Source organism: Hypomesus nipponensis, chromosome 14 (genome assembly GCF_054491055.1).
Source record: "Hypomesus nipponensis isolate SF chromosome 14, ASM5449105v1, whole genome shotgun sequence".
Lineage (NCBI taxonomy): Eukaryota > Metazoa > Chordata > Actinopteri > Osmeriformes > Osmeridae > Hypomesus > Hypomesus nipponensis.
This window is the reverse complement of record NC_140374.1, coordinates 18,534,200-18,561,554: the sequence shown is the minus strand read 5'-3', so window position 1 is coordinate 18,561,554 and position 27,355 is coordinate 18,534,200. Positions and strand designations below refer to the sequence as shown.

The window sequence follows — 27,355 nt, the reverse complement described above, 5'->3', positions numbered from 1 at the left end:
CCACCACTACCACTTGGAGCTTGTGCAGGTGAGCCCTTCCACCCACCCACCCATCCATACATCCATCCATCCATCCATACATCCATCCATCTATCCATCCATCCATCCATCCATCCATCCATCCATCCATTCCATGTTAACACAGAAGCCTTTTCTCTACCCTTTCTGTTATATTTCAGGAGAACAGGCATCGTCCATTAAAATAAAAATGTTTCCTGTCTGCTCACCATTCATCCTGTCAGGCCCTCTGAGTGTTATCGAAACCAATTAACACGTCTTCATGTCCCGTAGATGAGCTGAAAGGATATCAGACTCCTGCTGCTGGCAATCGGCACATATCCCCCTCTAACCTTTCTAGTCTGCTACCCTCTCCTTGCTACCCAGTTTAAATTTAGGCTCACCTCAGACCACACAGCATCATTATGTCTAGCTGGAGGAACAGGAAGGGAGCCCCTGGCTGGGTGTGTGATTCCGGGAGAGCTCATGGTACAGGCTCTGTGGAGCAGTGTGAGGATGGGTTACCTGGAACTGTTGGTATTGAGTATGGAGGACTGCCCCAGGCATAATCCATCAAAAGGGAGCTGTTTGCACTGTGGGAATAGACATGAATAATCCATGTTCTCTTTACCCTTCTCAAAGCATCAGATGCCGTATATGAGGTATCCTAGCCCTTCCACTGGTGTCGGCTGTACGTATTGTCTATCTATTTGAATCTGTCTGTATTTTTTCAACGGTTTATTAGTTTTTGCCTGACATTTATACCCACCTTTGCATGTCTGGAAGATACAAAACAGCTTTGCAATCTTCAAATCAGCCTCATTCTGAAGGTCATTTTGAGGTGCTTGTTTTTGTGAGACCAAATTCATTTCTCTCCATCCGTTCCAAATGCCTGCAGCCCATCTGATTTACTATTAAATATTGATTTAATGTAGACATTCACTGTTCTCCAGTCTTGTTCAATGTACTATGTATAGGTTTAAAGCAGTTGCGAAGAAGACATAGACCATGGACCAGGGTCTAGTTTAGCTGTTAACCTACAATTGGAGCACACTTGCTGATAACACTGATAAATAGTCAAATACATTATATTATATAATTATATAATACAGTGCAAGTTGCTTGTACCAAGCTTGAATCTGCCCTTTAGGACCAAAACCTCATGCCATAAGAACAGTTTCTTTCATCTGCTACTGGCCTCTTCAACAAGGCCTAGGACTCCAACTGACATTCATTCATTTTTTAAACTATTATAAGTCCATGTAATGGCAATTACACTATGCATAAGCCACCTTATCGCAGTATCTGATTGCACTATGCTGACCACTCATGCTGCTCATTCTTATATATATATATATATATATAATAAGAATAAAACAATTTAAATTATATATATATATATATACATATATATATATATATATATATATATATATACATGTATATATATTTGGAAATAGTTTACTAACTTTTGTACTTTTACTTAATTTAAGATTTATATTCGTGTTTATTGTTTGCACCTCCCTGCCACAGTCTATTCTGTGTTTGTATAACATACAACATACATGGCAAATAAACCAAATTCTGATTATGATTATGGTTGGAGTTTACTGAGGACTGGGTGACTGTGTGAATTCACACTAGATTGCCCCTCTCTGATACAATACCATCCACACTGCTTCTAATAACCGCCTTAGAAAATCAAATAATAAATTATTCATTGCTCTCTCAATGTTATTAATACCATAGGCAATAATACCATTACATTGTTTTTCTTATATTACTAACACACTGTTTGTTAACGATTTCCCCCCCGAATTCTGCCACACATATTTCTTGGATTTAGGATCATTCTTGAGACTGGTAATCAACGCTCAGCGTAAGATAATACTTTATTAATTTAGTTACAGGGACATTTGAGGAAAATTTGCGGACAATTTTAGGAAAATAATATGGGTAAGACTGGAATAAGATGTAAACTATGCTGTGGATGAAACGTCCGGTGGATATGGGTTTTCCTGGCTGGAATTTGACATCCCAATGTGTAAACAGCTGGGTTGATGGATGGAGCTGGCTGTGGGGGCTCCCTGACTAGCTTCTGTTTATGGTGGCTATAAAAATTGATCCGTGAAGTGTTGTTTTAATGGAAGACACTCTGGAGAGCTCTGAGCTGTAATCACTTTGTATGTGGACCTGTGGTTCCTGTCCCAACTCTTCATGGACGGTTGTATTCAAGCCATCAACTAGATTTTTCCTGCTTGATGACCGTACGGTAAATTCTGATAAGAACAGAACCCTGTTGTATTTGAGACCTACTGAATGAGCAAATCCCATTGTCATTGCAGACTCACAAGTCCGTTCCACATGGAGTAAACCTGTATGTTACTGTGGTCCGTAAGCTCAACACCCTGCCTCGACAACCTCACTTCTCCTTCACCGGGTTTGAGGTAAGGATATGTTTGGTCCCGTCTGATCGAGGCCATTCCACTCCTGTCTAGTCTAGTCCAGTATGTGGAAAACGATTGTTAAACCTTTTTCATATTGATTGCTTCACCACAGTTCCAAATGGTTTGAACTATATTTCAAATGAATGGACTACTGTACAAAAATGCAATTATCTAATATGATATGACTAGATGGCTAAATGGGTCATGAATGTGTGATGAGGAAAAACCTTTTGATGAAATTAGATATTAGAGATCCAATCTCTGTTTTCCTATTTCCGAGCACCATGGCAATTCAATAAACTGTATGAAACAAAAATGCTAACTTAATCAAGCCCAGGGAAAATGTCCTATTAACTGAACCTGTTCAATGATCTCCTTCATGGCAGGAGGTATTGAATAGCCCATGGCTTTAAATGCTGGTGCGTGGAGCTGCATCACTTATCTATCTAAAGATGTGCTGCTACAGATTTGGCAGTGCAGGGGATTATGTCCACCTCTACTACCCCTCCCTCCCTCCCTCCCTCCCTCCCTCCCTCCCTCCCTCCCTCCCTCCCTCCCTCCCTCCCTCCCTCCCTCCCTCCCTCCCTCCCTCCCTCCCTCCCTCCCTCCCTCCCTCCCTCCCTCCCTCCCTCCCTCCCTCCCTCCCTCCCTCCCTCCCTCCCTCCCTCCCTCCCTCCCTCCCTCCCTCCCTCCCTCCCTCCCTCCCTCCCTCCCTCCCTCCCTCCCTCCCTCCCTCCCTCCAACCCTCCAGTAAGTCTCTCCTGGTTCTAGGTGCTTCTGCAAGCAATGGAGAACCCCTTGAAGGAGCCTGTCGGTCCCCTATTTTCTGTAGCCCGCATCGTGCCTGACTACCACTCCTATAGGTCAGTGATAAAAGGACCATACTACGGGAATAGCAGATAATTCAATATGTTCTGCCTGTGGGTTGTCTTGGTGGGGAGGGGCTGGGGTGGGGTGGGGCCAGGGGCTGGGGGCTCCCCACAGAGAGGGCAGAGTGATGTCAGCATGACTACATCCTGTTACATACTAATGCACCTCGGGTCCATGACATCAATTAACAGAGACAAAGAAGAACCGTCCCTCTCATTGGAGGCTAAAAATAGAGTGCAAAAAGCATGTGTGTGTGTGGGGTCTGTGTGTGTGTGCAGCATGTGTGTGCAGCATATGTGTGTGTGTATGTGTGTGTGTGGGTGTGGAGTCTGTGTGTGTGCATTGAGACGGACAGCCATTACCGATTACAACCATTTTCAGGGTTTAGAAAAAGCCGCCCAGTAAGTGCCTGCTTGTGACATTTCGTCTCTATGGACTACACCTAATGCTTTCGGGTTAATTCTAGATTTTCTTTTCCTTTAAGATCTTTACACCGTCATCGGCATCTAATTGTGTCCATGACATGTGCTTTGTGCTGGAACCTTAGCTAAAATCCTGCTGCACAAAAAAACTTGTTTTATTGCAATTTAGGCTAGAAGTCAAAGATCATTTATATATTCTAAAGTGAAGTATTATACAGAGTAGCAGGTTTTGCTAGTTATTTTCTACAAACCTGTGGCCTACATCCTCAGCTCAGTCCATATGTTAGAGCCTGTAACACTTACACCTAAACCATTTTTTTGTTCTCCTGAAAAGCCACTTGCCCATTTCTAATTGATTTGGGTCTGAACACAGGGTTCAGACTGGGGGCTGACTGGGTCGTTTCTTTGTTTGTACGTGTGTGTGCATGTGCGTGTGTGTGCATGTGTGTGTTCTGGACACAGGTGGCGTCTTCTTGTATGCATCTTCTCTGCAGACTTCCACACCTCTTCCCTTCCCTCCCTCTCTCTCTCTCTCTCTCTCTCTCTCTCTCTCTCTCTCTCTCTCTCTCTCTCTCTCTCTCTCTCTCTCTCTCTCTCTCATACTAGGCTTCTAATAATAGTGGAGCTGTTGCCAAGGCGTGATTGGAAGTGCGACTCAATGTTTTATTTATTTTTTCACTTAAATGGATTTCTTTGGCAGAACTGTAATCTTCACGATGCACGGTGGTCTCACACATTTTCCATGTTTTCATTTGTGTCCTCCGTGAGCTGGAGTACGCCTTGCCTTTTCCCATTATTCTAGAAATCGGGTGAGCAGATATCCATTTGCAAAGTAGTCATGCTCCTATCAATCAAGAGAAAAACAAAGAAAAAAAAAAAAAAAAAAAACGTTTTTGTATTTTTATTTATTCCACTGTCATTAAAAAAGGCTGAGTATTCTTTTAAATTTCATTTTGAAGTGTTGTGTTTTCCAGAGATGCGATGCTCCTTCACACTCCTCGAGCAGCGGGAATAGCTGTCACCACAGTCCACTTCCCACAACCCCCTGCGTCGACCTTCAGCCCTGCCCTTCTCTCCGCTCACGGCCAGCCTCAGGTATACTCCAGCATTTTCAATGAATGCGCCCCCCCCCCCCCCCCCCCCCCCCCGCCCCCAAAGAAGATTGCATAATCCACAAAGAGGTCATGTTAAAAAAGGCCTTGCCTCCGTTCACGGGAGCTAGCCCCAGTCTCTGTCTCGGTGTTAGTGACTGTTAGTGCCTCTGTTTGTCAGAGGCTGGGGAAAGCATGGCTCTTTCCCAGGGTGTCGGTAGGGAAAGGGAATGTGGCAAAGCTGCATGTCTTCCTCCCTCTCTCAGAGCGCTCTGCTGCCACTCCCCATCACTGTCTGCCGTGCCACACCACGCCGCGGCCACGAGCTCTCCCCTCAGGCATCTCTCAGCACACACACACACACCCCGACACACACACACACCGACACACACACCGACACACAGCTTGCTCCCAGACGCAGGGCCTCGAAAGAGAAACGTGTCATCCCTCTCTCCACGCCCAGCGCTAAAACGCTTCCCCTCCCTCCCCCCCTCCACCCCTCGAGACCTCTGCTCTGCTTCCACTGATCGATCTGCTAAAGCACTCGCCTTCATTCATCTACCTACCCATCCGTCTTCCTGTCTACATCCCCTTACAGTTAGATCCTGTCGTTTTGGCCATTCAAGCTTCTGTCTCTATCCGAAGAACGTGTTAACTGTGCCGCTTTCAATATCCTACGATAGAACATAGGAAAGATCAAGTGATTATTTACATTCTCTGTGTCTGTCTCCGAATATCAATCATAGAGATAACAGTCATTATTGACCGTGTTCCAAGAGCTTTGATTAAATTTCTGTGGCCAGCATGTGAGCGTTACATACAGCGAGTAGGATCCCACCCACTGATATAAATCTCTCTGCATTGTAAAATGCTCAGCCTGTTTGGATTCTGCTTGCCACTGCACTTCTCCCTTAGCCCTTTCCTGAGATTGCTTTTTTCAAACCTGACTCACAAGGTGTATTGATCGCTGCACTGCACTAATTATCCTGCTTGGCCTTGCATGTCTCTATAGACCATTATCAGCCTTTGATCAGCATATCCCGATGCCTATATTACAACGCTAATACTGAAATGGTAATGAAGAGGTCTGTTGGATCTGATCTGGACCCGACCAGCGTTTGCACAAGCTAACAACCAGATCCCCAGAATGTTTGACAAGAGTGCCAGGCCAGCACCTGGTGTGTTTGTGTGTATGTGTTTTTCAATGCATGTGTGTGGTGCTTGTCACATGCTGAGTGTGTGTGTGTGTGTGTGTGTTATTCATGTGCGGGGGCGAAAGGACAGGTCTGAACGTCCTGCTCTCCCACCATCTGTGCCCACACAGGCGTGAGGCCACTTACACTCTCCACACACTCAAGCTCTTCAAACTGCCATACCCACAGAACCCACTCTCTATCTAGGAGACCAGGCAGCATGGACAGACAGGCGGTAGTCTCATTGTTTTTCCATGCATTTTTTTCAGTTCAAAACGAAATGTGGTTAAAACTGTGTAGTTTTATTAAAACTAGACCTATCTCTTATGTCCGCTCAAACCCCCTCTCTGTTCCCTAACCCTAACCCTCCGCAACCCTAGTTCACCCCTTCTACTGCGAGAACCAGCCCTCTTCTCTGGCTTCTGTTTTAAGGGTATCTCCTTCTAAACTTTGGCAGTTACCCCATTCTGCAACTCAGGAATGGGTTGTTTATTTTTTGTGACGTTTTTCTCTGAGACTAGTCAAGTCAACAGGATCCAGCTGGACAGATAGTGCAGCACAGACCCCGGCCTTCTTCCTGACTACTGGATTTTCTCACTTCCTCGCTTATTTGACCTATAAACAATACATTTTTGTCCACAACAAATTATAAATAATTCTGAATTAATTTGCATGATTAGAATGTCAGTGTGCTGGGTAATTGCCCTGCATAATTTGAAAGGATTGGAAATCAATAAGAAGCTGAAGACCCAGTGTCACGGCTGACCTTTGTGTGTGCCCAGACAGGCTTCAGCCAATGACATTTCAGACCAGAGATTCCCAAGAACCGGGAAGCGTAAACAACACAACACAACTTGCAAACCTCTGCTTTTCTCCAAACATTGCACTATAGAATTTGCAGCAAGATAGAGACGGAGAGGTTCAACCAAAATAGCCTGCATAAATATTTAAATCTCATGGTTAAACATTCAGACCGACTTAGTAAATTCGAATGAGCTGTAACATCTGTCTGCCCGGGGACACATCCTGACCCCTGCTCACCCTTGTCCTGCACAGAGCCTTGGAGCCCCAATGCCTCGAGCACCATCCTTTGCTCTGGCACCAGCTCATCCCCTCTCACCTGCAAGAGCGCGGCTTACTCTAGTGTGAGGACGCACACCATGGCGTCCCTGCAATCTGCCAGCTCCTCCCAGCGCATCAGACAGGTGCTGGGCACACTCTCACCCCAGCTATGCCACAACAGCACCGCCCGAAGGGAACAGCCAGGCTGTTCCAACTGTTGATTGCCACGCCCTCCGCACGCCATCTCACTCCCACCGTTACTCTTATTGTTTCAGGATAAGGCGGGGTTATTATTTCGGAACTGATGCCTGCTATAGTAGGAGTCAGAACAGGAACCCTGGGTATTGGAGGGTAGCTGGGTGTAAGTGTAACGTGATAGTCTCTGTGGTGGGCCGCTGGGCTGACTCCTCCCCCCGTGTGTCTGCAGGTCTCCCTGGCAGGGTCTCCCGAGGAACAGCCTATATGGAACCACTCCTTCCTCTTCCTGGAACGAGACTGCGCCACCACGTTCAGCGGTGATGCTGCCCTGGTGCTGGAGTTCTACTCCACGACCAGCGGTAACCAAACGGCTCCCATTGAGATCTACTCGACCCAAAGACACGACAATGTCATTCGTAGACAGAGAATGTGAATGTAACACACAGTACTTGTGGCTGGATGTTCTGTTGGTGTGCGACTCCTCCCTACCCAGTGTAGCTTGTGTTGATGTGTATTTGTTGTGTGGCAGTGCTTAATGCAGTGAGCTGGCACCTCCGGAGCCCCTTGGGCTTTTCCGCCCTGTCCCTGCAGCCGCAGCTCTACAGGAAGCTGATGTCAGAGAGGGGGCAGAGGGGGGTGAGGGTGGGGCAGCTGATCCTGAGGGTGAGTGTGGAGAGGAGAGAGTTTAATTACATCTGTGTTTTTGTGTGCGTGTGTGTGTGCACACGTGCTTTTCTGTAGTGTATCCTTTTATAGCCTACATCTCTCCTCTCTCTGTGATGGAGGAACGCTGTTGTTCACCATTGTTTCAGACTGAATACGCTAGCTAGCAATCCATGGAGTCCCTTGTCACACAAGAGCAAATTTTAATTTATTTTTCTGTTGGTTTTGGTTCAGTTGGTTCAGTGATTTCCCTTCAGTCTAGTGTACTGCACGTAGCAGACAGTCTGTGTGAAGTATTTATGCAGTGTTGGTGTGGACATGCTGTCCCTGACTGTGATATTGTGTTCTTCCTCTGTGGTTCAGGGCAGCAAGCTCCAGACCACCATGGACTGCGTTCCCTCTGTCAGCGTAGTGCTACGTCTCATTGGCTCAGAGGTGCGAGGTTAAGTACCGTCACAACTGATCAAAAAACTGAGATATTGTTTAACTTTATTCATATGTGGCCGTCGCTTGGTCAGTAAAATACATTGTAGATGTTTTGAAATCATTATAACACACATTGTACCTACATTCTTTATTGTTTTTAGGACTAGGGCTAATTCTTATAAATACTTAGGCACCATGGAAAAGCCTGTTAAGCTCAGAAAAGTTCACATAAGACCTTTTTTATTTTTATTTAGTTAAAATCAGATTTGGTGTTTCAAAGCTTTAGCCATGACATATACCAAGATCTTCTCTAAGCTATATTGTGTGATAACAGAAGGTCTACTGTGTCCTCAAATCTCTATTCTCCTCAGCCTTATTTTCACACTCTGCTGCCTAGCTGGAAAGACACTACAGCTCCGCACAGATGCTATAAAATATGAAGTGCCGGCAGGCAGCTAGCCTAGAGAGGTGCTAAACTGACTTTATTGCCTTTTAATAATTACTATAAAGTATTATTATCTTAATGTAGCGCTCTTTATAGGCTCTGGGGGAGAGAGGGTGGTTTACTACTCTCGCTCGGCCAGTGGATTCATCTCTATCTGTCTGCCCGCGCCCTGTCTCCCCTACAAGGCTTGATTTATTGGCATGTTGGGCTATAACCGTGCAATAGGAATTTTTCACAGTATATTAGTGTGTGTGTCACAAATCTGTGTTCCACATGCTCATCAACAATACACTACTGTTCGTTCCCAAACAATGTGCGTAAGAGATATAAGAGAAGTTATTGTATGCATTTTATATTGACAATGCATTTTAGAATTTAAAGGTTTTATAATATGTAGCATTTTTTTTGTACTTAACAAAAAAAATATGGAACACAGATGGCTAGAGTCCCAATCAAATCTGCCCCTTGTGCCACACTGAAGCCCATTACTTGAGGCACGTTCCGAGGTGTATATGCGCCATACATGTTCCCTATTCTGTACTTAAATGTACAGCTCATATATTCAATCTAACATTCCTCTCTAATTAGCACTAACATGAAAGGGTGCCCCCCCTTATTTTTTCTCATTTGCATTGAGATAATGGGGCGCACGAGAGCCGGGTAGAACTATCCGTCTGTCATCCCTGAGGGGAGGAGGGGTGTGATTGTGGTCTGGGTGCTGTGGTGTTGATTATCACTGAGCTGGGGTTCAGAGGTTGAGATTACATACTGGCTGGTGTGAAGTGAACAAAGAAACTGGAGGTTCCAGACAGGACAAACAGACACCAGACAAACAGACTGGAGAATACAGAAGTCACTGTCTTTGACAGTTGATGATGGATATGATCTTATTTCTTTTTTTTTTTTGCTTGTTTGAAATTGCTGTCATTTGATAGATGAAATGCGTATGTTAGATTTATTTAATTATCTCATGATAAATGACAGACTTGGTGAAAGATCTCCAGCAACTATCGATGATTTATGGCAACATTTATGCATAAGGCTGTGATGGAGGACTTTCTAACAGCTGTGTGATCTGGAGATGGGGGGTGGGGGACACAGGTTAGTAGTGTAAAAACGAGAGAGACCGAGAATGAGAGAGAGATTAGGTTTGGGGGAGGCAGGGTGATACATTATTCACAAGCTGGTGGGGGGCCTTAAGTGCCAAATTAATTTGTTTTCTCTTTCCAGTTGGACGGCAAAATAAATGCGCGCTTCCATTCGCATCGTAAAGTGTCGCGGATTCATTCAGACGAGTGTTATTGCAGTGGCAGAGCAACACGGTTGTACTGATGCCGGCCAGCCTGGTGGGTGGAAGCTGGGTAATTATCTCTGGCTCCTGTGATGGCCGTGATTGCGACTGTTAGCCAAGGGGGCCGAGACCACTGCAGGTGTCTGTCTGCCTGCCTGCCTGCCTGCCTCCCTGTCTGCCTCCCTGCCTGTCTGTGTGTGTTTGTCCGTGCCTGTCCTTGGATGTGCTCGCCCCCTGTGATGGTGGGTGGATACCTGCAGCCCACACACAGTTGGAGTGTTCAAATGGAACTCGTGGCACTGGCCCAGGGTAATGTGAAGTCTACGCTGTGCCCACACACATCACAACCTGCATTTCATTAAAAGGAAACAAACCCAACATTGATCCACAAAAAACAGCTTAATTTACATCATAAACCTAAACTTACCAAATATACACAAAAGAAAGGAGATATTAAGTTCTCATTCACAGAAATTAATCAAAATAATACGTGTGATTCGACTGTATGTTTGTAATATACATGTCTTTTGTAAGTTAAGAGATATTACAAAATACATAGTCTGTACACTATTTCCTCATGGCTAACTGGAAGATATTATTGTTGAAAAGTAATTGGAAGAGATCATTCATTTTACAATAGGTCTAAAATGTGATCAATGAAGTTAACTAAATAAAAAGAGGATACCATTTTTTTAGTCAAGTAGAAAAATAACAAAAACTACATTCAACCTATAGGCATTAAACTTGTTGAAATGATACACATATTTAGATAATATTTGGGAATATTATGAATGTATGTGCTTTTATTTATGGTCATGGAATGATACCTACTTTTAGTACTACCAACTTTGAGATGAAACACATTGGCATTTCAAACTTACTTCATGGCCTGTCATCTGTTTATGAATCATCTTTATTGCAGCTTCCTTCAAATCCAGATACTAGCCCTGAGCACTCTGGATATCTATATGAGCACGGTGGTTCATTTCGTAATTGCGTGTATAGTTCTCCCTAGAGGCCAGACATCATAGACCATGCCAGGGACCCATCCAAACCCTTTCAGCCTCACATCTGTCCAGTATTTATCCACACCTCAACCACCAACACATCTAATCAGAATGCCAGCACTGGCAGCCATACTACTCTCTTGGCCCAGCTTCATAGCGAGTTTGTGTGACCATCTTTACTAATGTGCCTTTGTGACAATTAATTGTTTCTATTTGAAGTCATATCAAAAGGTATGCCAAACCTAATTTTTCTGGTGTCTGTGCTATTTAAAATCCCAGAGAAAAACAAATTGAGAGTGACGTCTAGATTGGAGAGCAGGCTGAACAGGTGTTTCGTTTTTCTATTCTTTTAAATTCCACCACCGCTTCCAAGCGGTTTCGACAACTCGCAAATGTAGAAACACAGACATCTGCCGTGTTTCAAAGGAGCGGAGCTACGGCACATGAATACCAATGCTGCTGGCGCTGCGTCTATCTGCCTGACATTCAAAGAAAGAAAATGTGCCGTTTATTCTTTCAGATACAGAGAGGAAAACTTTGCGAGATACAGAGCTTTTATTGTTGTGAGTCAATCTGAGGCTCAGACAGATGTTTGTGCAGAGATATTGGCTCATTTTGATGCCCATACCCTAGACCACCATACATCCATACTTCATTTCCTGCTCCCAGTTCCTGTGTCAACACAACCCTTGTTTGAGGTTCTCCTTCACAAACACGTATTACACAGATTCAAAAACTTTGGGGGGAAAAAGTACTGTTCAGGTTGGCATAACGGCATTGCACACTGAAGCAGAAAAGAGGGTCTTCCCACTTGGTGCCCAGTTTTCAAATCCCCCGCAGTGCACGTGATCAGCAACGCAGCGAAGAATCCAAACAAAGACGGGGGCGTTTGATGTTGTCTCTTCGGCTGCAGTCTGTGACGTGCGAGAGACGCTGGCATTGAGGGGCCGCTCCTCCCCGGGCCGTGCCACGGCTGCAGTTTGGGATGCACACTAGCTTGGCTGGCTAATGAGGTGGATTCAACCGGGGCACAGGGACCACCACATGTCTTTGTTAGCCAGGCCTGCAGCCCCCTGCTCTGCAGCCCTCCCCTCCCCTTCCCAGGGGAGGCCTCGCAGACTTGCTAATTGAATCAAGTAGTCATGGTGCCTCCCACTCCACGGCTCAGCCCCTCCCCCCCCCCCTCTCCTCCACTGAGAAGGGGGTTGCGAACGGGAGGAGGGCTCAGGCTTTGATGCTTTTGTTCTCGTCAGCACCATGGACAGCGCCTTGGGGCAACTGGTTGGCCTGCTGCTGGATGGAGATGGAGGCACAGCAGCACCAGTGCTGTCTGAGAGGTCCTCACAGGGCCGGGTTGTCAACACTCTCCCCCCTGCGAACACTGACGTTTACGTGTCAAAACATGTCGGTTGATGTTCTGCAGTCTGAGAGAGTCTTTGTGTTGATTTGTAGGGGGGGGGGGGAGAGTGAGGGTGAGCTATTACCTGAGCAAACAAATAGTTTCTTTTCTAATAAATTTAACTCTGTTTTCCCAAATGCAAACGATTTTCTGTGATTAGTATTGGTCGTGTGTCAGTGCGCAGGTGGCTCAAACGAGCAAAACAAGCGAACACTGCTCAGGATGAGGCAGGGCTGTGTGACTGTGCATAGCTTAGTTCTTCTTGGCCCGCCCGCCTCGTTACCCCGGTGACCACTGCGTTCCATCTCCCGGCACGCGCCGACCTGGAGAACGTGCCCCCAGCGCCCTCGTCCTCGACCGCGCCCCTAATTCACAGAGATAGATTGGGGCTCTGCTCAGTACTGAACTGACTGCTTATTAGATTGGCTCCAGATGCCAGGTTAATGAAGGCTCCGTTGGAGAACAGACATCGGTATAAGAGCATACTGAGCTTCATCGACCCTGCAGCCACGCTGTCTTGCTCCCCTGTCCATACTGATTTCTCCTCGTATCATCTGTGTTTGTTCACCTGAACGGATTTGTTCTGCTCCAGTTCAAGACAAGAGAAACTTTGTTTCCTGCTATGTGACAAACAGTTTTTTGTTTAAATGTACATGGGATACATACATTGATGCAATATGCATCTGATATTTTTAGGTTTTATTTTGATTTAATTTGATTACAAATCCTCAATGATAATGTTGGCTGTCTGTATTGGATGCTACAAAAGAAGAAACTGAATTATTAGGTCTATATTAAACATATGGTTTAAAAGTATTTTTTCCGACCATGTTTCATAGAAGTTCATTATAATTAGGTCTGCATGTAACTCAATCATTTATTAGCTCCTGCCCTGAAAAAAACCTGTTTAAATGGACTAATGTCTGAGAGGCTAAAATGTAATTGCGTTGAAGAGCTGGTTTAGTCCAGGCAGTATGTATCTGCTGGTAATGATATTAGTTCGGAGTCTGGAAAATGATTTCCCCGCTCAGGGATCTCATTTCAATGAGGTGGGCGGAAGTGAGGAAGTAGAGTGACATGCCTGTACCTCAGCAACATAGGGTCCTCTAGATCTGCCACTCCTTAAGTCAGTGTCCATTAAAGTGGTGTGATAGATACAGTAAAAAGGCTTTCATTTCAAGGTTATCAAGGACACATGAATAGCTATTGCCTTTCTGATGGAAACATATCTCAGAGTGTTACTATTTGAAATAGCATTTGTACTGTAGTTCATCTACCACAAGCACGTTTTGGTTACTGTAGTATTTGTATGTAAACTACTAATCCAGGGTGTTTTGTTGTAGCGTCCCGACTTCCTCCTGACAGCGGAGGAGCTAGCCTTGGTTCCCAGCCTGGACCCAGAGACTCTGGACGAGGAAGACTGGACCCCCGCGGCTGAAGCAGTTCTCCCCCCTCAGACAGACCAGGAGCAGGGGACCATTACCATCCAGACCCCACCCAGCCCTGACCACCACACCCAGCCCCAGCAGCCCCAGCAGCCCCAGCAGCCCCAGCAGCCCCAGCAGCCCCAGCAGCCCCAGCAGCCCCAGCAGCCCCAGCAGCGCCATCCCTCTGTGAGTCGCTTTACTGCTGCAGCATGTATGGCCCCCTTTCGGTCCAGCATGGCATGTTAGTGATACATCTGACCTGCTTACTGCATACAGCTCTTATTATAGAGGTTATATTACTTCTGACAATAACAGTTGACAGCCGTAGCGTGTCATCGATGATAGTGTTATCACTTACATAAGCATGAATTTTCTTGCATGGCATTCATTCAGTACTATATTCTCGTTTGATTGACGTTTCGTTTCTTTGTATTATCTCCGTATTGATTGTATACCTACACAGGCTGCCAAAAGTCTGTAGATTGAAGCTGATCAATACCTGCTGTGAGTACAGATTTCTAATTCATCAGGCCTCCTTATATGGTATTGATTTTGTGCAGTGGCCGTCTTGAAAAGAATCGGATTACTCTTTTTTCCTACGTCAGGATCCACAGGGAGCTGGACGCAGCAGGCTGGCAGATTCATAGTAAATTATTATTTCGAACAGGCGAACTAGAGGGAAGGAAGAGAACCAGTCTGTATGGTACTGTACCTGCTGTACGGTACCATACAAAGAGGTATAACTAGGAATAAGTAAAAAAAACTATTCTGTGCCTTGATTTTCACTGAAAAATATCCCTCTCCACCTCAAATGAAATCCAAACTTGGCACTGTTTAGGAGCCAGGATTACCCTAGCTCCCAACAGCAAAAGAAGGGCAAGCTTGCGGAACAGGTGTTTGTTACCAAATCTGTTTAAGGACATTAAGTATTTCAATCTACGTGGTTCCATAATAAAGGATCAATTGTATGCCAGTGATTGGGATATTAACTGCAAGTGATATTGCAGTCTTTCATGTTGTTTTTATTGGCAGGACGGTCTTTGTCCCAGCAGGCTGGACCTGAGGTTCACATGTAGCATAATGTATGCAGTTCTGCTCCTGCAGCGCGGGAATGTGCAGTAATTTCCGAGCCCCCTGCCGCCGGGCACTGTTGTGGTTTGAGAGTATTGGAGAGGGAGGGAGGGAAGGAAGGAGGGGGCGAGGGAGGGAGGGAGGGAGGGAGGGAGGGGGAGGAAAGGAGACATGCTCAGAATAGTAATGGCTACATATACCCCTTCCACACATGGAATACTGTAGTTTAGACATAGCAGTGTGAGCATCCCCATTAAAGGACTTGTCCCCTAGATCCTCCAGGAAGCAGTGGGGTTGGTGAGGGTCACTGGAGGGAGGTCTTGGGGGGGGGCCATGGGCCCACAGTGACATCTAGTGATGGGAAGCTGTTGCTGGCGTCTGGTTTGTTGGGTTTTTGGCCTGTATTTTTTGTGCCGTAAAGTTGTTTTCATAATTTATGATTTTCAATAATTACTTTTATCATTTACATGCTGCTCATTGATTTTCTCGTTTAATGTTTTTAATAATAATTATAAATTGGCCATGCTCTTTTGTTGTACTCAACGCACTACAGTACATTACAATCACAATCATGCACCATGATAAACAATAACAGTTATCACAAAATGAACAATTAAAACCTGATTAAAAAGGTATTAAGCAGTTTCTTAAAGCCATCAAACAAAGGGGCATTCCTAATGGGAACAGGGAGTGAGTTCAGCAGCTTAAGATCAATGAAACAAAAGGCTCTGCACAGACATTACCGTTTTTTAAAACACACTTATTCTTGATGCTGCTCTTTCAACATACCCAAATGATATGGGTGAGAGAACCAAGCCGTTGATTGGAGCAGCAACACTGTAGTGCAGAGCATGTACTTCAGAGGAGCTGTCTCCTCTTTGTATATTGTGTTGAAAGTATATCACTGATGTAGCTTGTTCACACAATCCCCCTCAACAGAACAGGCACACATATGCTGACTTCTCACTGCTCCCTTGGGTGCTTAGCCAACCATGTTATTGTGAGCTTCCTTCTCTCTGCCAGTATTGGCCCGCAGTCATGATGAAATACTCCTTTTCACTTGTTTGAATAGAGGACCTTGGCTGTCTGCACTCCACACACAACACACAATATCACAGACGAACCCCACAGGCGTTAGAAGGTCTTTGGACAGGAATTATGAAGCCTGTAGATTTGCTTTGCAGGCAAAGCCAAGGCGAGGCTAGCTGGCCTTGGGACACAAAGGAAGGATGCAGACTAGAGCCACGTGTGGGTGGATCCTGGATGTGGGTGGATGGCTGGAGCCCAAGCTGAAGATGAGATATGAGGGCAGCCTTGAACGCTCAGGGTTAGCATCAGCCAAGGCTCTAAATGACATAAGGCTTTAGGCACGTGCTTGTCATTAGCTCTTGAAGTAAAGTTTGGACTTGAAGCCTGTTGTTATTGAATCTGTGAGCTCAATTAATTTGATTGTCTTTAGTGCTGTTGGGTGTTAGCATTCTGAGCTGCATTTGTGAGGTACTGCCTTGTGCATAGTTATTGAGTTGGATAGGTGACCTTTCCTTTGGGAAAAGCGTGTTGACATACCCCTGTGTGCAACTTAATCATTTCTTTGTTCGACTCATTAGACAACTTGTATCAAATGTTGTGCTTGTTGCTTCCACCTGCGCCTCTCAGATAAGGCTGAAATGTGGAGGCCGGAATGTCTGGGGCCTTGCCCGGTGAACAGTTTATTATTCTGCGCTGCTGTGTTTGAAGTGCCAGTGAAGGAACCTGTATCTTCCCACCGCAGCTGAAGCAGAGCCTGGTGGGAGCTTCTCTCCCTGCTCTCTCCACTATCTGCTGACAGCAGAACCCCACACTGACCTCTGAACACAGATACACAAGCTTAACAAGAAAGTCTTTTCTGCACCGCTTGCGGTTTTTCTGGATGTCTTGCATAGGCTCAAGTCAGACTAAGGGCCTATCAGTCCTCAGTTTTGCCCTGTCTATCAAGAAACCTCGATGAATGGCCCGGCAGTGCAGTTATGGAGAGAATTGTCCCACACGAAAAAGGGTTGAAGGGTTAACCATTTTTTGTCAATATCTTTGATGTATTAAATGTATGTAAAAGTCTTAGTCTGAATGCTGAAGATCCCGTCGGCCTTCTGTTTCCTGCTGCTCAGGGTCGATATAAGGCTAATGGAAGTATTTAACCTTCCAGTGTACCCCGGACTATTTCCGTTAATTCCATTCCAGACATGAATTATAGTCCTCCTCAAGGTTGCATAGAAACAATGGTTGTCAATGGGCAGGACAGAGCAAAATACACGTTTTTTTTCCACCGGAACCAAGCTAGTTTATCTGGCAATAATTTGGTCTGTTGACTATTTGATCTGATAAGGCGATGGCTATATAAACTCGGCTCTCCCAGCTGTGGGGAGATGGACAGTGTGAGAGTCGGAGAGGAGCAGGAAGGTGCTGAGCTGAGGCCTTTATTCTGCGTTGCTATATAGATGCCTCTGTTCTGTGTGAGGGATTTTGATGGAGAGGAGACCCCCCCCGGCCCCCCTGCACCCACCCCCCCACCCCCCTGCCCCTACCCTCCTGCCCCCACCCTCCACCCCCAGCTCCATAATCCCATCCACTGACTGCCTTACCTCCCGTCTGGGTTCAGGAGAAAGGGAGGTGTGGGGGCTTACATTATGGCTGTCCCAGTCTGCCCTCTGATTTAAATCCAATCCTGGTGTCATTCTTGGCAAACCCAGGATGATTCATTGCACTACGGACACACCTACATCCCACTCATCCATCTTCCTGCCCTTTCCATAGCCTCAGACTGGACGTGACCTGTGCCTCCATTTTCCGTTCATCAATTCCACTGGATTTCCATATTCATCTGGATGGCTGTCAATTTATTTCCTACAAATATGTTCTGCCTCATGATTCTAAACCACTCTCACAAACCCTGACTTTATTCTTGCCAAAGAAAAAGCAGTTTGTTTTATTCTCTGTTCGAGCCCATGTCAGGTCCTAATCCTAGTCCTGGTCTGCACACTGATTGGTCCCTTCTGGCTACAAGCAACATTAGTGTTTTCATGTTTCTTCGAGACATTTCAACAGTGAGCTGGCAAGTATAAATGTCAACCTGTGTGTTAGGCACTAAGCTGTTTCTGTATCGCGTGTTTAAAAGGTCAGAGAGAGCCGAGGGGGAAAGGCAGACACTGATACTGCTGAGGCTCAGTGTGGGGTGGAGCTGTCCTCTAGACTGTCAGAGCTGGTCTTTGTTTCAGTGTCCATGTCTTAAGCATCTCTCTGGGACATCTCACACCCCTTTGTGTACTCATACGTTGTTCAGTTGGACCTAAATAGAAATAGAAATGTACTAATTAATTCATCTTTTAAGGTGTAAAATATACTGCACCAAGTGTATCTGATGGAGAAAAACAAGATGCACATGAAAAATGGAAATCTCTGATTTAATGTTGACTTCATCCCCCCTGTAGCATTGATGGTCGTACGGCACGTCCTTCAGCCCGAGGTTGCATGTTGTCCTTGAGACACACACACACACACACACACATACACGCACACACATACACACACACACACACACACACACACCCACACACACATTTTAACACCCTCCCAGATTACCTATAGACCTGTGACAGCTTAATGCTTATTTATTTTGCTGACAGAGCATAGGTATGATCCAGACCTACACTGAAAGCACGCTCTCTCGGGACTCCAGTAATTTAATATATCAGGAACCATATGGCACATTTTGAGCTATGTGTTCAAATTGATGCCAAATTATGTTGTACTATTGCAGGTTATTTGATGCTGATAGAAATCAATCCCTACCAAGTTAACACCCTTACGGCAGAAATAATTTACTACCTTTATTGAGTTACGTTTGTCTTAGTTCTACAATAAACCTGTAAATGTATTAACATTATTGGTCATTAAAACTGCATAAGCCTGCATTCATTGATTTGTTAGTTGTTTTCCAACTCAAAAACTTATCTCTGAATATAACAAAAAGATTGCATACAATTCATTGTTTATTGTTGGCTGGAACGCACAAAGCGTCCAGAATGTATACTTACATTCTTATCTTACAGGATTGTATAGACTGCAGTATGTTAAATCCTTATCGGATCATAAATATTCAGGAGTGTAACTGCTGGTTTGCAGCTTATATACAAACATCCCCACAGTAGTGTGGTCCATGGATGCACAGCTTGCATTTCATTTAAATATTAAGGGAAAGCAGAATGTCGCACATGATTTTTCCTGGAGAAACATATTGTACCAAAGCTGAGCAGTGAGTTCATGTTCAATTTGTGTTGCAATTTGAGCCACAGCTTCATTCACTAATGAAGCTACTTACAGCAACCACACTATAAAGGTAAAGCCTGCAATACCAGTGGCCTACTATTTCTTTGTCTGCAATGAATGAGAGACCAGCTGTGCACAACACCACTCCATCCGTTTTCCGTCATTCTCATCCTCTTTCAACACTCTCCCTTCCTCCCTCCCTGTTTACCTACGTCTCCATTAGTACGCTGACCGCTGGTTCCAGCTGGAGGGAGAGGAAAAGAAAGAAAGACTCAGTATGGAGGGAAACGGCCATATGGAAGGATGGAGGTAGAGCGTGAAGGGGGGTGGATTAGAGGAGGGAGGGAGGGAGGGAGGGAGGGAGGGAGGGAGGGAGGGAGGGAGGGAGGGAGGGAGGGAGGGAGGGAGGGAGGGAGGGAGGGAGGGAGGGAGGGAGGGAGGGAGGGAGGGAGGGAGGGAGGGAGGGAGGGAGGGAGGGAGGGAGGGAGGGAGGGAGGGAGGGAGGGGAAAGGTGTAGAGCGACCGAGGGAGGAGAGAGAGGGACTGGTGAGGGACCTCCTGGGACCAGGCTTGTTCTGGCAGGCTAATTGAAGCTCTGTGTGGCAGCAGACTCAGAGCTGTCACTCCACTGAAGATCCCATTTGCTGCATTTTGCAGGCTGTGTGGTGAATGCTGATGGCTGTCGGAGGCAGCCTCAGAGACCCCCAGACACACACATGAGGCGGCCTGGTGTCACAGGGGCCCTGCCCTTCAGCACCGGAGCATATGCTGCCCATTCCCCTCACTAACTCTGCACTGATTACTATGATAAGGTCGTTCTGATTCCAAACACGTGGAGTTTCTGCTAAATGCGACGAGGATGAATATGAAGTATTTTGTAATGGTGGTTTATACATTTGAATAACCTCATACATGCTGAGATTCTCTCTTGTTGGAATAGACAAGATTAAGCCCTTAGCAAGAGCACATAGCTGCAAGGATACAGTGAATAATTTATTGTGAATTAAAGCATTCAGTTATGAAAATATATATTTTATTACAAATACTCAGCTGGTGTTTCATGTTAAGACTCACTGAGGAGATTTCATAGTAATTTGGTGGAATAAATGCATAGTAATTTGTAAAAAAATATATATATATCCATTCTGAATAGAGCTGAATTACTGCTACACTAGACTAGAGCAGTTCTGTGGTGACAATGGGAGAGAATTCTTTTGACTTGTTGCCAAGCTGTGTTGCCATGGTAATCAGTGTCAGAAAGAAAAACTGGACTCATGTCATGCATACTGTGTAAGGTTAGTGAATTCTTAATTTGACGTGCTCCAATCAAGCATTACAAATGTTCCTAATTGGTTGCTGTTTACATTCCAAAGTTAGAATGTTAAGCCGCAACATTTTATTTTTCTTTTCTTTTTTGTTGTTGGTGGAATGTCATTTGAGAACTATGAGATGCTGTTATGTTAGGGTCAGTACTGACCAGAGACAGTTCATTAGTGATTAGATTCTCTCTGCGTCTGGATGCTCCAGTCTCTGTCGTTCAGACGAGCATCTTATTCAGTTGAGGCCTTGTGCCCTTTCTGATGGCCGGTCCCTGAGCGCTAATGAGGTGGCCAGGGGAATGGATGACCCTGGCCTGGACACATTGATCCTTGATCATTAAACACTCCTATGAAGAGGGATTGTCTGAAAGGGCCCTACTGCACAGCAACGTGACCAGTTAGAAGTCAAAATACTGTATTAACATACATTTTTAACAAATCTTCATTTGAAAATGGTCTCGTAGTGACATACATGTGACGGTGACTGGCCCTCAGCCCCTTGCTGAATTGAGTAGAGGTGGCAGCACCACTCCGAGGGCCCCACAAGAGCCTCACAGCACGTCCATGAGACACGATCAGTTCGTCCTCATCCATCCGCTGATGGAGACTGAGACATCATTCTTCTGGAACCTCCCTGTGGTTGTATTGATTTCACCGGCTGCCTCCAGCTACAAACACAAAAGGTTGATTTTCTGTTATAAACTGGAAAGAGAAGGGAAAGGGAGGAGGAATTCAATGGGAATTGATGGATTCAAAGTGTCTCTGTTGCACGGCAAAGTAGCAGGCAGCTTTTAAATTGTAGATGCTCCATACAATAGGAGCTCCCCTTGCTGCTTTGTAAAGTTGCTAAGGAAGGCCTGTGTTGTGGTTACAGGCTGTGTTAGCATTCGGCGACACAGTCTGAGCACCAACTTACACCCTCAGTTATGTGACACCGTAGGTCTCTTGATAAGGATTCAGAGGTTGGCTGTTCGATGCAGGCTACTGAGGGGTCCCTCAGTACCCCGGGATCAGGCAAGGTAGGCTCTCTCTGCACCTCTCCGAGGTTTACGGATGCCTGAAGTCAAACACTAGATTTGGTATTTGATTAGGGAGGATGGGCAGTGGGTGCTTCGGATGACTACTTATTTGCTTTCTTGTATCAGTGGTTACCAGTGTGTCTCTGTTCCATGGCAACCATGTTCATTTGCATGTTAGAGCCTCGTGGGGCTAGGACTGAAGGGACTTCTCCAGCTCAGTGTGGGATTTACTCAAGTTATGTAATAACATCTGTAGTCTATAGAGGACATGAAGAGGTACTATAGGCCTTATACAAGCACAGTGAGTACTGATGCCATAGGTAACACAGCTGCTGTTGTGCGGAGGAGAAAAAATCATTTGTAACAAGGCTTCTGTATCGACTGCATTTTCCTAGGCTTGATTTTGTGTCTGTGCGTGTTTTTGTCGTGCAGCTGCAGCGGGATGGATACAGTCTTCCGTCCCTCGACGCCCTGGCTCAGATCCTACCAGACTACCAGTATCTCTTCAGCTCAGACAAACCTCCCGCCCCTGGCTCGCTTCACCAGGGACAGGACAGACCACCCCACTCAGCAGAGGCTACACAGAGCACCAAGCCTGGGTACCCCTCTCATGCACACCAAACTTACCAAATACATTTTCAGCACAAATGGCAAGCTTCACAACGTGGAGGGATTTCAGCCAAAATCGTGGATAGCTTGTGGTTTTTACAGATCTATATTAGCAAGTGTAAAGGTTGTATGACTTCAGCTGAATACATTTACCCTTTTTATGTTCTCTCTTTTCAGACAACCTCTCCCTGACTTTGAGGATGACCCACATATAGCACAAATCACTGACCTCCAAACAAAAGTAAGAACTGTAGCATGCTAAATGACTAAATGTAAATATAAATCAGTACTGAATGATTGACACCAAACACTATGTAGGGACACTTCTTTCAGCTGTTAATATGCCATGCTCATAAAACGGTGTTGTGTGAGAAGCAGGTCAAGTAGCCTATTGTTTTAGCCCCTGAGACCTTAGCCTTGAAGCCGTGGCTGTTGTAGATGCTTTCGTCTACATCTTCGAGACCTATGGGGGGATGCCGCGTGCATGTGTTAGCTATGCAGGGTGAGGGAGTGGGGAAGGCTAATGAGGGACCCGTGGTCAGTTGTGTGTGTTACTCTTCTCCGAGGCTTGTTGCTCAGCGGGCATCTCAGACACTGGGATGGCTCCTCTCGCTGGACAGATAGCAGCTGGCTGCACTCAGCCCTGCCACTCTAACAGGGCCAGCAGGGAGACATGGCGGCTGGTAGGATAGATGACCATGTCTCACTGTCAGGGGTAGTCCACCGAAAACGGTGCTGGTGAGACGTCCCGTGTCTCCATGGAGGAGCTCGACACGCATATCTTGACGTTTGCTAAATATTGCATTTCAGAAAGCTTTTTCTTGAGGTGGCAGTGAAGCATAAACATCTCCCTACGACGTCTTCCATTTAGAGTAAGATCAATTTAGCCTTCTCTGCACGATTCGCTTGGGATGGAAAGTTGACATCCCTGGACTGTAAAGAGACCATTTCAAGGTGACCCTGCACACACTACAAACCACACACCTCAGTGACAATGGGGAGAAAATCGTATATTGCTGTGCACATCCCCCCCACACTCTGAAAGACACACACATACACACACACACACACACACACATCTTTGAGAGGTGTCTGCCATCTGTCTGTGATGTAATTGTCCTAGAGCTGGTAAGTGTGGCACTGAAGCCTTGAGTGTGTCTTCAAAAAAACGGAGAGGGGGCTGGGGTAGCCCAGTATTCATAAGGAGAGGATGGGTCTGGGTGGGAGGAGGGAGGTTGTTATTTGACTCAGATGATGTGTCTACTAGACTCATCATGAGGGCCCCTCCCTCCCATCACACCCCTGGCCCCAGCCCAGCCCCTTGTCTCCAGTCTCATCTGCAGTCATGGTTCTCACCTTGTCCCTGCCCTTTCAATTAGGCGCTCAATTTCACCCCAGAGACCCTGGGGAGCCATATCTACACCGCCCCTAGATTGGAATCTCCTAATCGGTGATGTCTCCTCGCTGTGTACCAGGGCCCCTGCTCTCAGCCTCCATTCAGTTCTTTATGCAACCTCAGATCCCTGCTGAGGGAGTGATACATGTGAGATGCTACACAGCAAACCAAATAGAAAGACCTCAGTAAAGAAGGCTTTGACCCAGCTTCAATTGCTACCAAGCTGAATTCCGAGTCCACTCCTGCATTGTTCCAGCTATGGAGCGATTACGGCTTGAATGCTAGTATTCATATTAGATGGGGAAAATAATTCTGAGCAAAACCTGTCAATGTGAAGCGCAATGGGGGAAAAACTGAAAAAGATTCTTACGTACTAATTACGTACTAAATGTTCGATACATTTTCATAGAATTAACTGTCTGTTTGCAACAATGATAAACAACTCAACAATTCTGCCTGGCTGAATGTGTCAGTGTCACTGGGAGCAGTTTCACTGTGCTGTTTTCTAAACGGGATTCCATTATGAGGGGTATCGCTCCATGCATGCCTCAGTAAGGCTTATCCCAAATCCCTGGATAAAGCCTTTGTGCCAAAAGACACAGACAGAACAAGGTCTTAAAGTCTCCCTGGAGTTGAGGTGTCGACACATGATTACATTGAACTCCAACCACGGACACGATTTTAGGTACATTTAGTCGAATGGCATTTAAGAAGCCAAGCTTCCTGTTAAGGCATAAGTCTGCTTCACTTTCATGTCTTACTAATCATCCTTCACATTTATGAAGATAAAGTAAATGAGTTATTAAATATGCAGAAATTGATCCTTGTGACAAATTGTGAGACTTCTTGTAATGTTGTAGTCATAGCCACTGGATGCTGGGCTTCAAGAGCCCTCTAGTGGTGTTAATCTAATACTTTCATCTAGCATTACAGTAAAGTGACACAGGCAGGCAGGAAGCACTGTTCAGGGTCTGATCTTAATCAAGGCTGTCCCCAGGCAAGGGAGTGCCAAAGCAGAGCGAGGGGTTAAGTGAAACCCCCCTGCAGACTTGAGGGAGACAGGGTCTAAAATGACCACAGGAAATGGGTTTGTACTCTACATTAGCTTTGTGATTGTATCTGCTCTTCCAGTAATGCAGAGTGCAGAGTTGAGTGGGGTTGTATATTCTCTGTTCCCACTCAGGAAGTGGAGAACTATCGCACAGCCATGCGCAAAATGGCGGAGGACATTATCACCATGCGATCACAGGTGGTCAGTCTGGAGTCGGACAACAGCCAGCTCCGCAGTGACCTGACCCTTCACCAGGACCTGGGACGCAACCTACTGGATGACACAGACATCGATGTCATGACTAAGGCAGAGATCGCCGACCGGATAGGTATTTTCCACCACCACAGTCTGGAGGCACTTTTAACTAAGTTTGCCATCCCGCTGACAGTAGTGAAACTTCCCCATCAGAGGTGTAGTGGAGGCAGGTTTGTGTCATTGCCATGGGAGATGGAAAACCACAGTGATCCTAGCATGTCTGGTCCCCAGCAGTTTGTGCCATGCGGTGATAAGACAGCTCATTTAGGCCACCAGGCCTGATAAGCCCTGCAGCTGACAATCTGTTATCTCCTGAAGGACAGTTTGTGACCCTCAGTAAAAGGACTCAAACAGCATGTTTGAGGCCATCAAAGCAAAAACACCAGATTAAAATTCTCTCTTCAGAGGGAATTCATTTGTTGGGTTTCACAGGCCGAGATAATACTGTGAAAGGATTTGGACGTTGTTGTGAAGACGTGTTTGTGTCTCAGCTAGACATTTGAATAACTCAGACTTCATGAAGTCTTTGAAGGTCTTAGTTATACTTTCAAACAACCATTTTAGAGATTATCAGCTGAGGGAAAGTACCTTTTAGATGTCAAGTTTAAACTCCACACAGTATTGTTAATGATCCTTCTGAAGTAGAAGTTAATAGTATTGTACACTGACACAAACAGCGTAATATTTTTTTAACTCAGTAGAAACAGCGTTTACAGTGTATGCTCATGTTGTGTCCAATGAGTTTTGCTGTGTCATGTGTATGCTCTTGCTTGGTGTGGACAGCCTCTCTGAAGTTTAAGCTGGCCAGTGAGACCAGCAAGGCTTCTTCCCAGAGAGACAAGATCCAGCAGCTGCAGAATGACCTGATCCGGGTGAACAGTCAGGCCAACACACACACACACATATCCACATGCACACACACACACACATACATACACACTTACGCGCACACACAAGCACTCCCCCTCAGGCCTCCGATCTCAATCGGTATAAGAAACAGTGTACTAAGCGTGTCTGTGTGTTTTGTGTAGAAGAATGACAGAGAGAAGGAGCTGCTGAGGCTTCAGAGGGCCCATGAGCAGCAGCAGGAGGCTCTGCAGAGCTACCAGAGCCGTGTGGCCAAGCTGGGAGTCCTGAAAACCACAGTGCGGCAGCAGGAGAAGGTGCCCATGCCGAATCCCCTGACAGAACCCATCTTCCTGGACCAAAGACACGATTCTGTGTTCACCCACTCGTCCGTCAATCTCGACGTTTTAGATTGTTGACTCTCTGTGCACCACGGCAGGTCATTGAGAAGATGGAGAAGGTTCTGGATAATAAACTGACTGAAAAGAATAAGGAGAACTCAGAGAGGGAGCTCAGAGAAAGGGGGAGGAAAACAACGTGGAAACAATCAACAGGTGAGTCATCATAGACATTCCTGTGCCAGGGCACTCCACTGAGAACCAGCAGGAATGTACAGCACGTGCTAAGGGAAAGCTGGGACCTGTGTGTGACCAGTAGGGGAGGACGACAGCAGAAAGGCAGAGATAGAGTCGGCTCTGGCGGCAGAGAACGCCCGCCTCAGAGGGGAGCTGGAGAAGATGCGTCAGCAGCAAGCCCCTATCATCATCCAACAGCCGCCACAGGTGAACATCAGACTGAACCCTCACACGTACAGTACATTGCTGAAAACCAAATGGATGTGAGATATACGAGTGTGTGCTTGTGTGATTGTGCGACTCTTCTCCTTTAACACAGAATGCTTTCCCCGACAAAGAGAAACTGAGTTTGCTGAGTCAACTGGAGAAGGTAGAGTCAAGAGTGCGGGTCCTGGAGACACAGGTAGACTCATACATTCAGAAACTTTATGATCATCAAATGATAAACAATATATGATACACACACCATGCAATACACATCTCATCGGGGTATTTGTATTAAAGCTGGAAGAGAACTCTAAACGTTGGGGCAGGCAGAAACAGGAGATGTTGACCAGACTGAGTGAATATAAATGTGGCTTCGCACGGACATCCACCACAATCCTGCATGATCTTCCCCCGGTCAGTGCATTACTCACTTCAGCTTCCATCCTGGTCAGTGGGTATGTGTTCACAAACCAACAGTGTTAAAACCTTCCAGTTAACGTCTGTTTCCACAGGAGAGTGTGTCAGACTCCTTGATGGATCGTAGGCGACGCAGACAGCTGAAGCCTATGAAATGACCTTCACTTTGTAGTGCGGATCTACAAAAACCAATAACGTAATCAAGGAAGACATGAAAAATTATTTTTACAAAATGAGTTTTATTTTTTATTTGAGCACAGTTGTTTAGGTTGTAATAATAAATGACATTTTAAAAGATCAACTTTTTCCATGTTTTATTCAAACATTTGAATTGTCTGGGAGTCTAAGGA

General features: G+C 45.7%; 1 protein-coding gene across 3 annotated transcripts; it reads left to right on the top strand.

Annotated features, from left to right (window-relative positions):
• Window positions 1–21,282: 21,282 nt before the first annotated feature.
• Window positions 21,283–27,296, top strand: ccdc33 (coiled-coil domain containing 33). 3 transcript variants are annotated; one of them, XM_084671561.1, is made up of 11 exons: window positions 21,291–21,649; window positions 22,082–22,248; window positions 22,436–22,499; window positions 24,838–25,033; window positions 25,744–25,832; window positions 25,992–26,123; window positions 26,246–26,360; window positions 26,464–26,588; window positions 26,701–26,784; window positions 26,886–27,002; window positions 27,101–27,296. In XM_084671561.1, exons 1-11 carry the CDS (start codon window positions 21,605–21,607, stop codon window positions 27,161–27,163), a joined length of 1,197 nt encoding a protein of 398 aa, XP_084527687.1. In that variant the 5' UTR covers window positions 21,291–21,604; the 3' UTR covers window positions 27,164–27,296. The 3 variants fall into 3 exon arrangements, with proteins under 3 accessions (XP_084527685.1, XP_084527687.1, XP_084527686.1); XM_084671560.1 differs by having other exon boundaries at window positions 21,294–21,649; window positions 26,461–26,588; XM_084671559.1 differs by lacking the exon at window positions 27,101–27,296 and having other exon boundaries at window positions 21,283–21,649; window positions 26,461–26,588; window positions 26,886–27,071.
• Window positions 27,297–27,355: the final 59 nt, after the last annotated feature.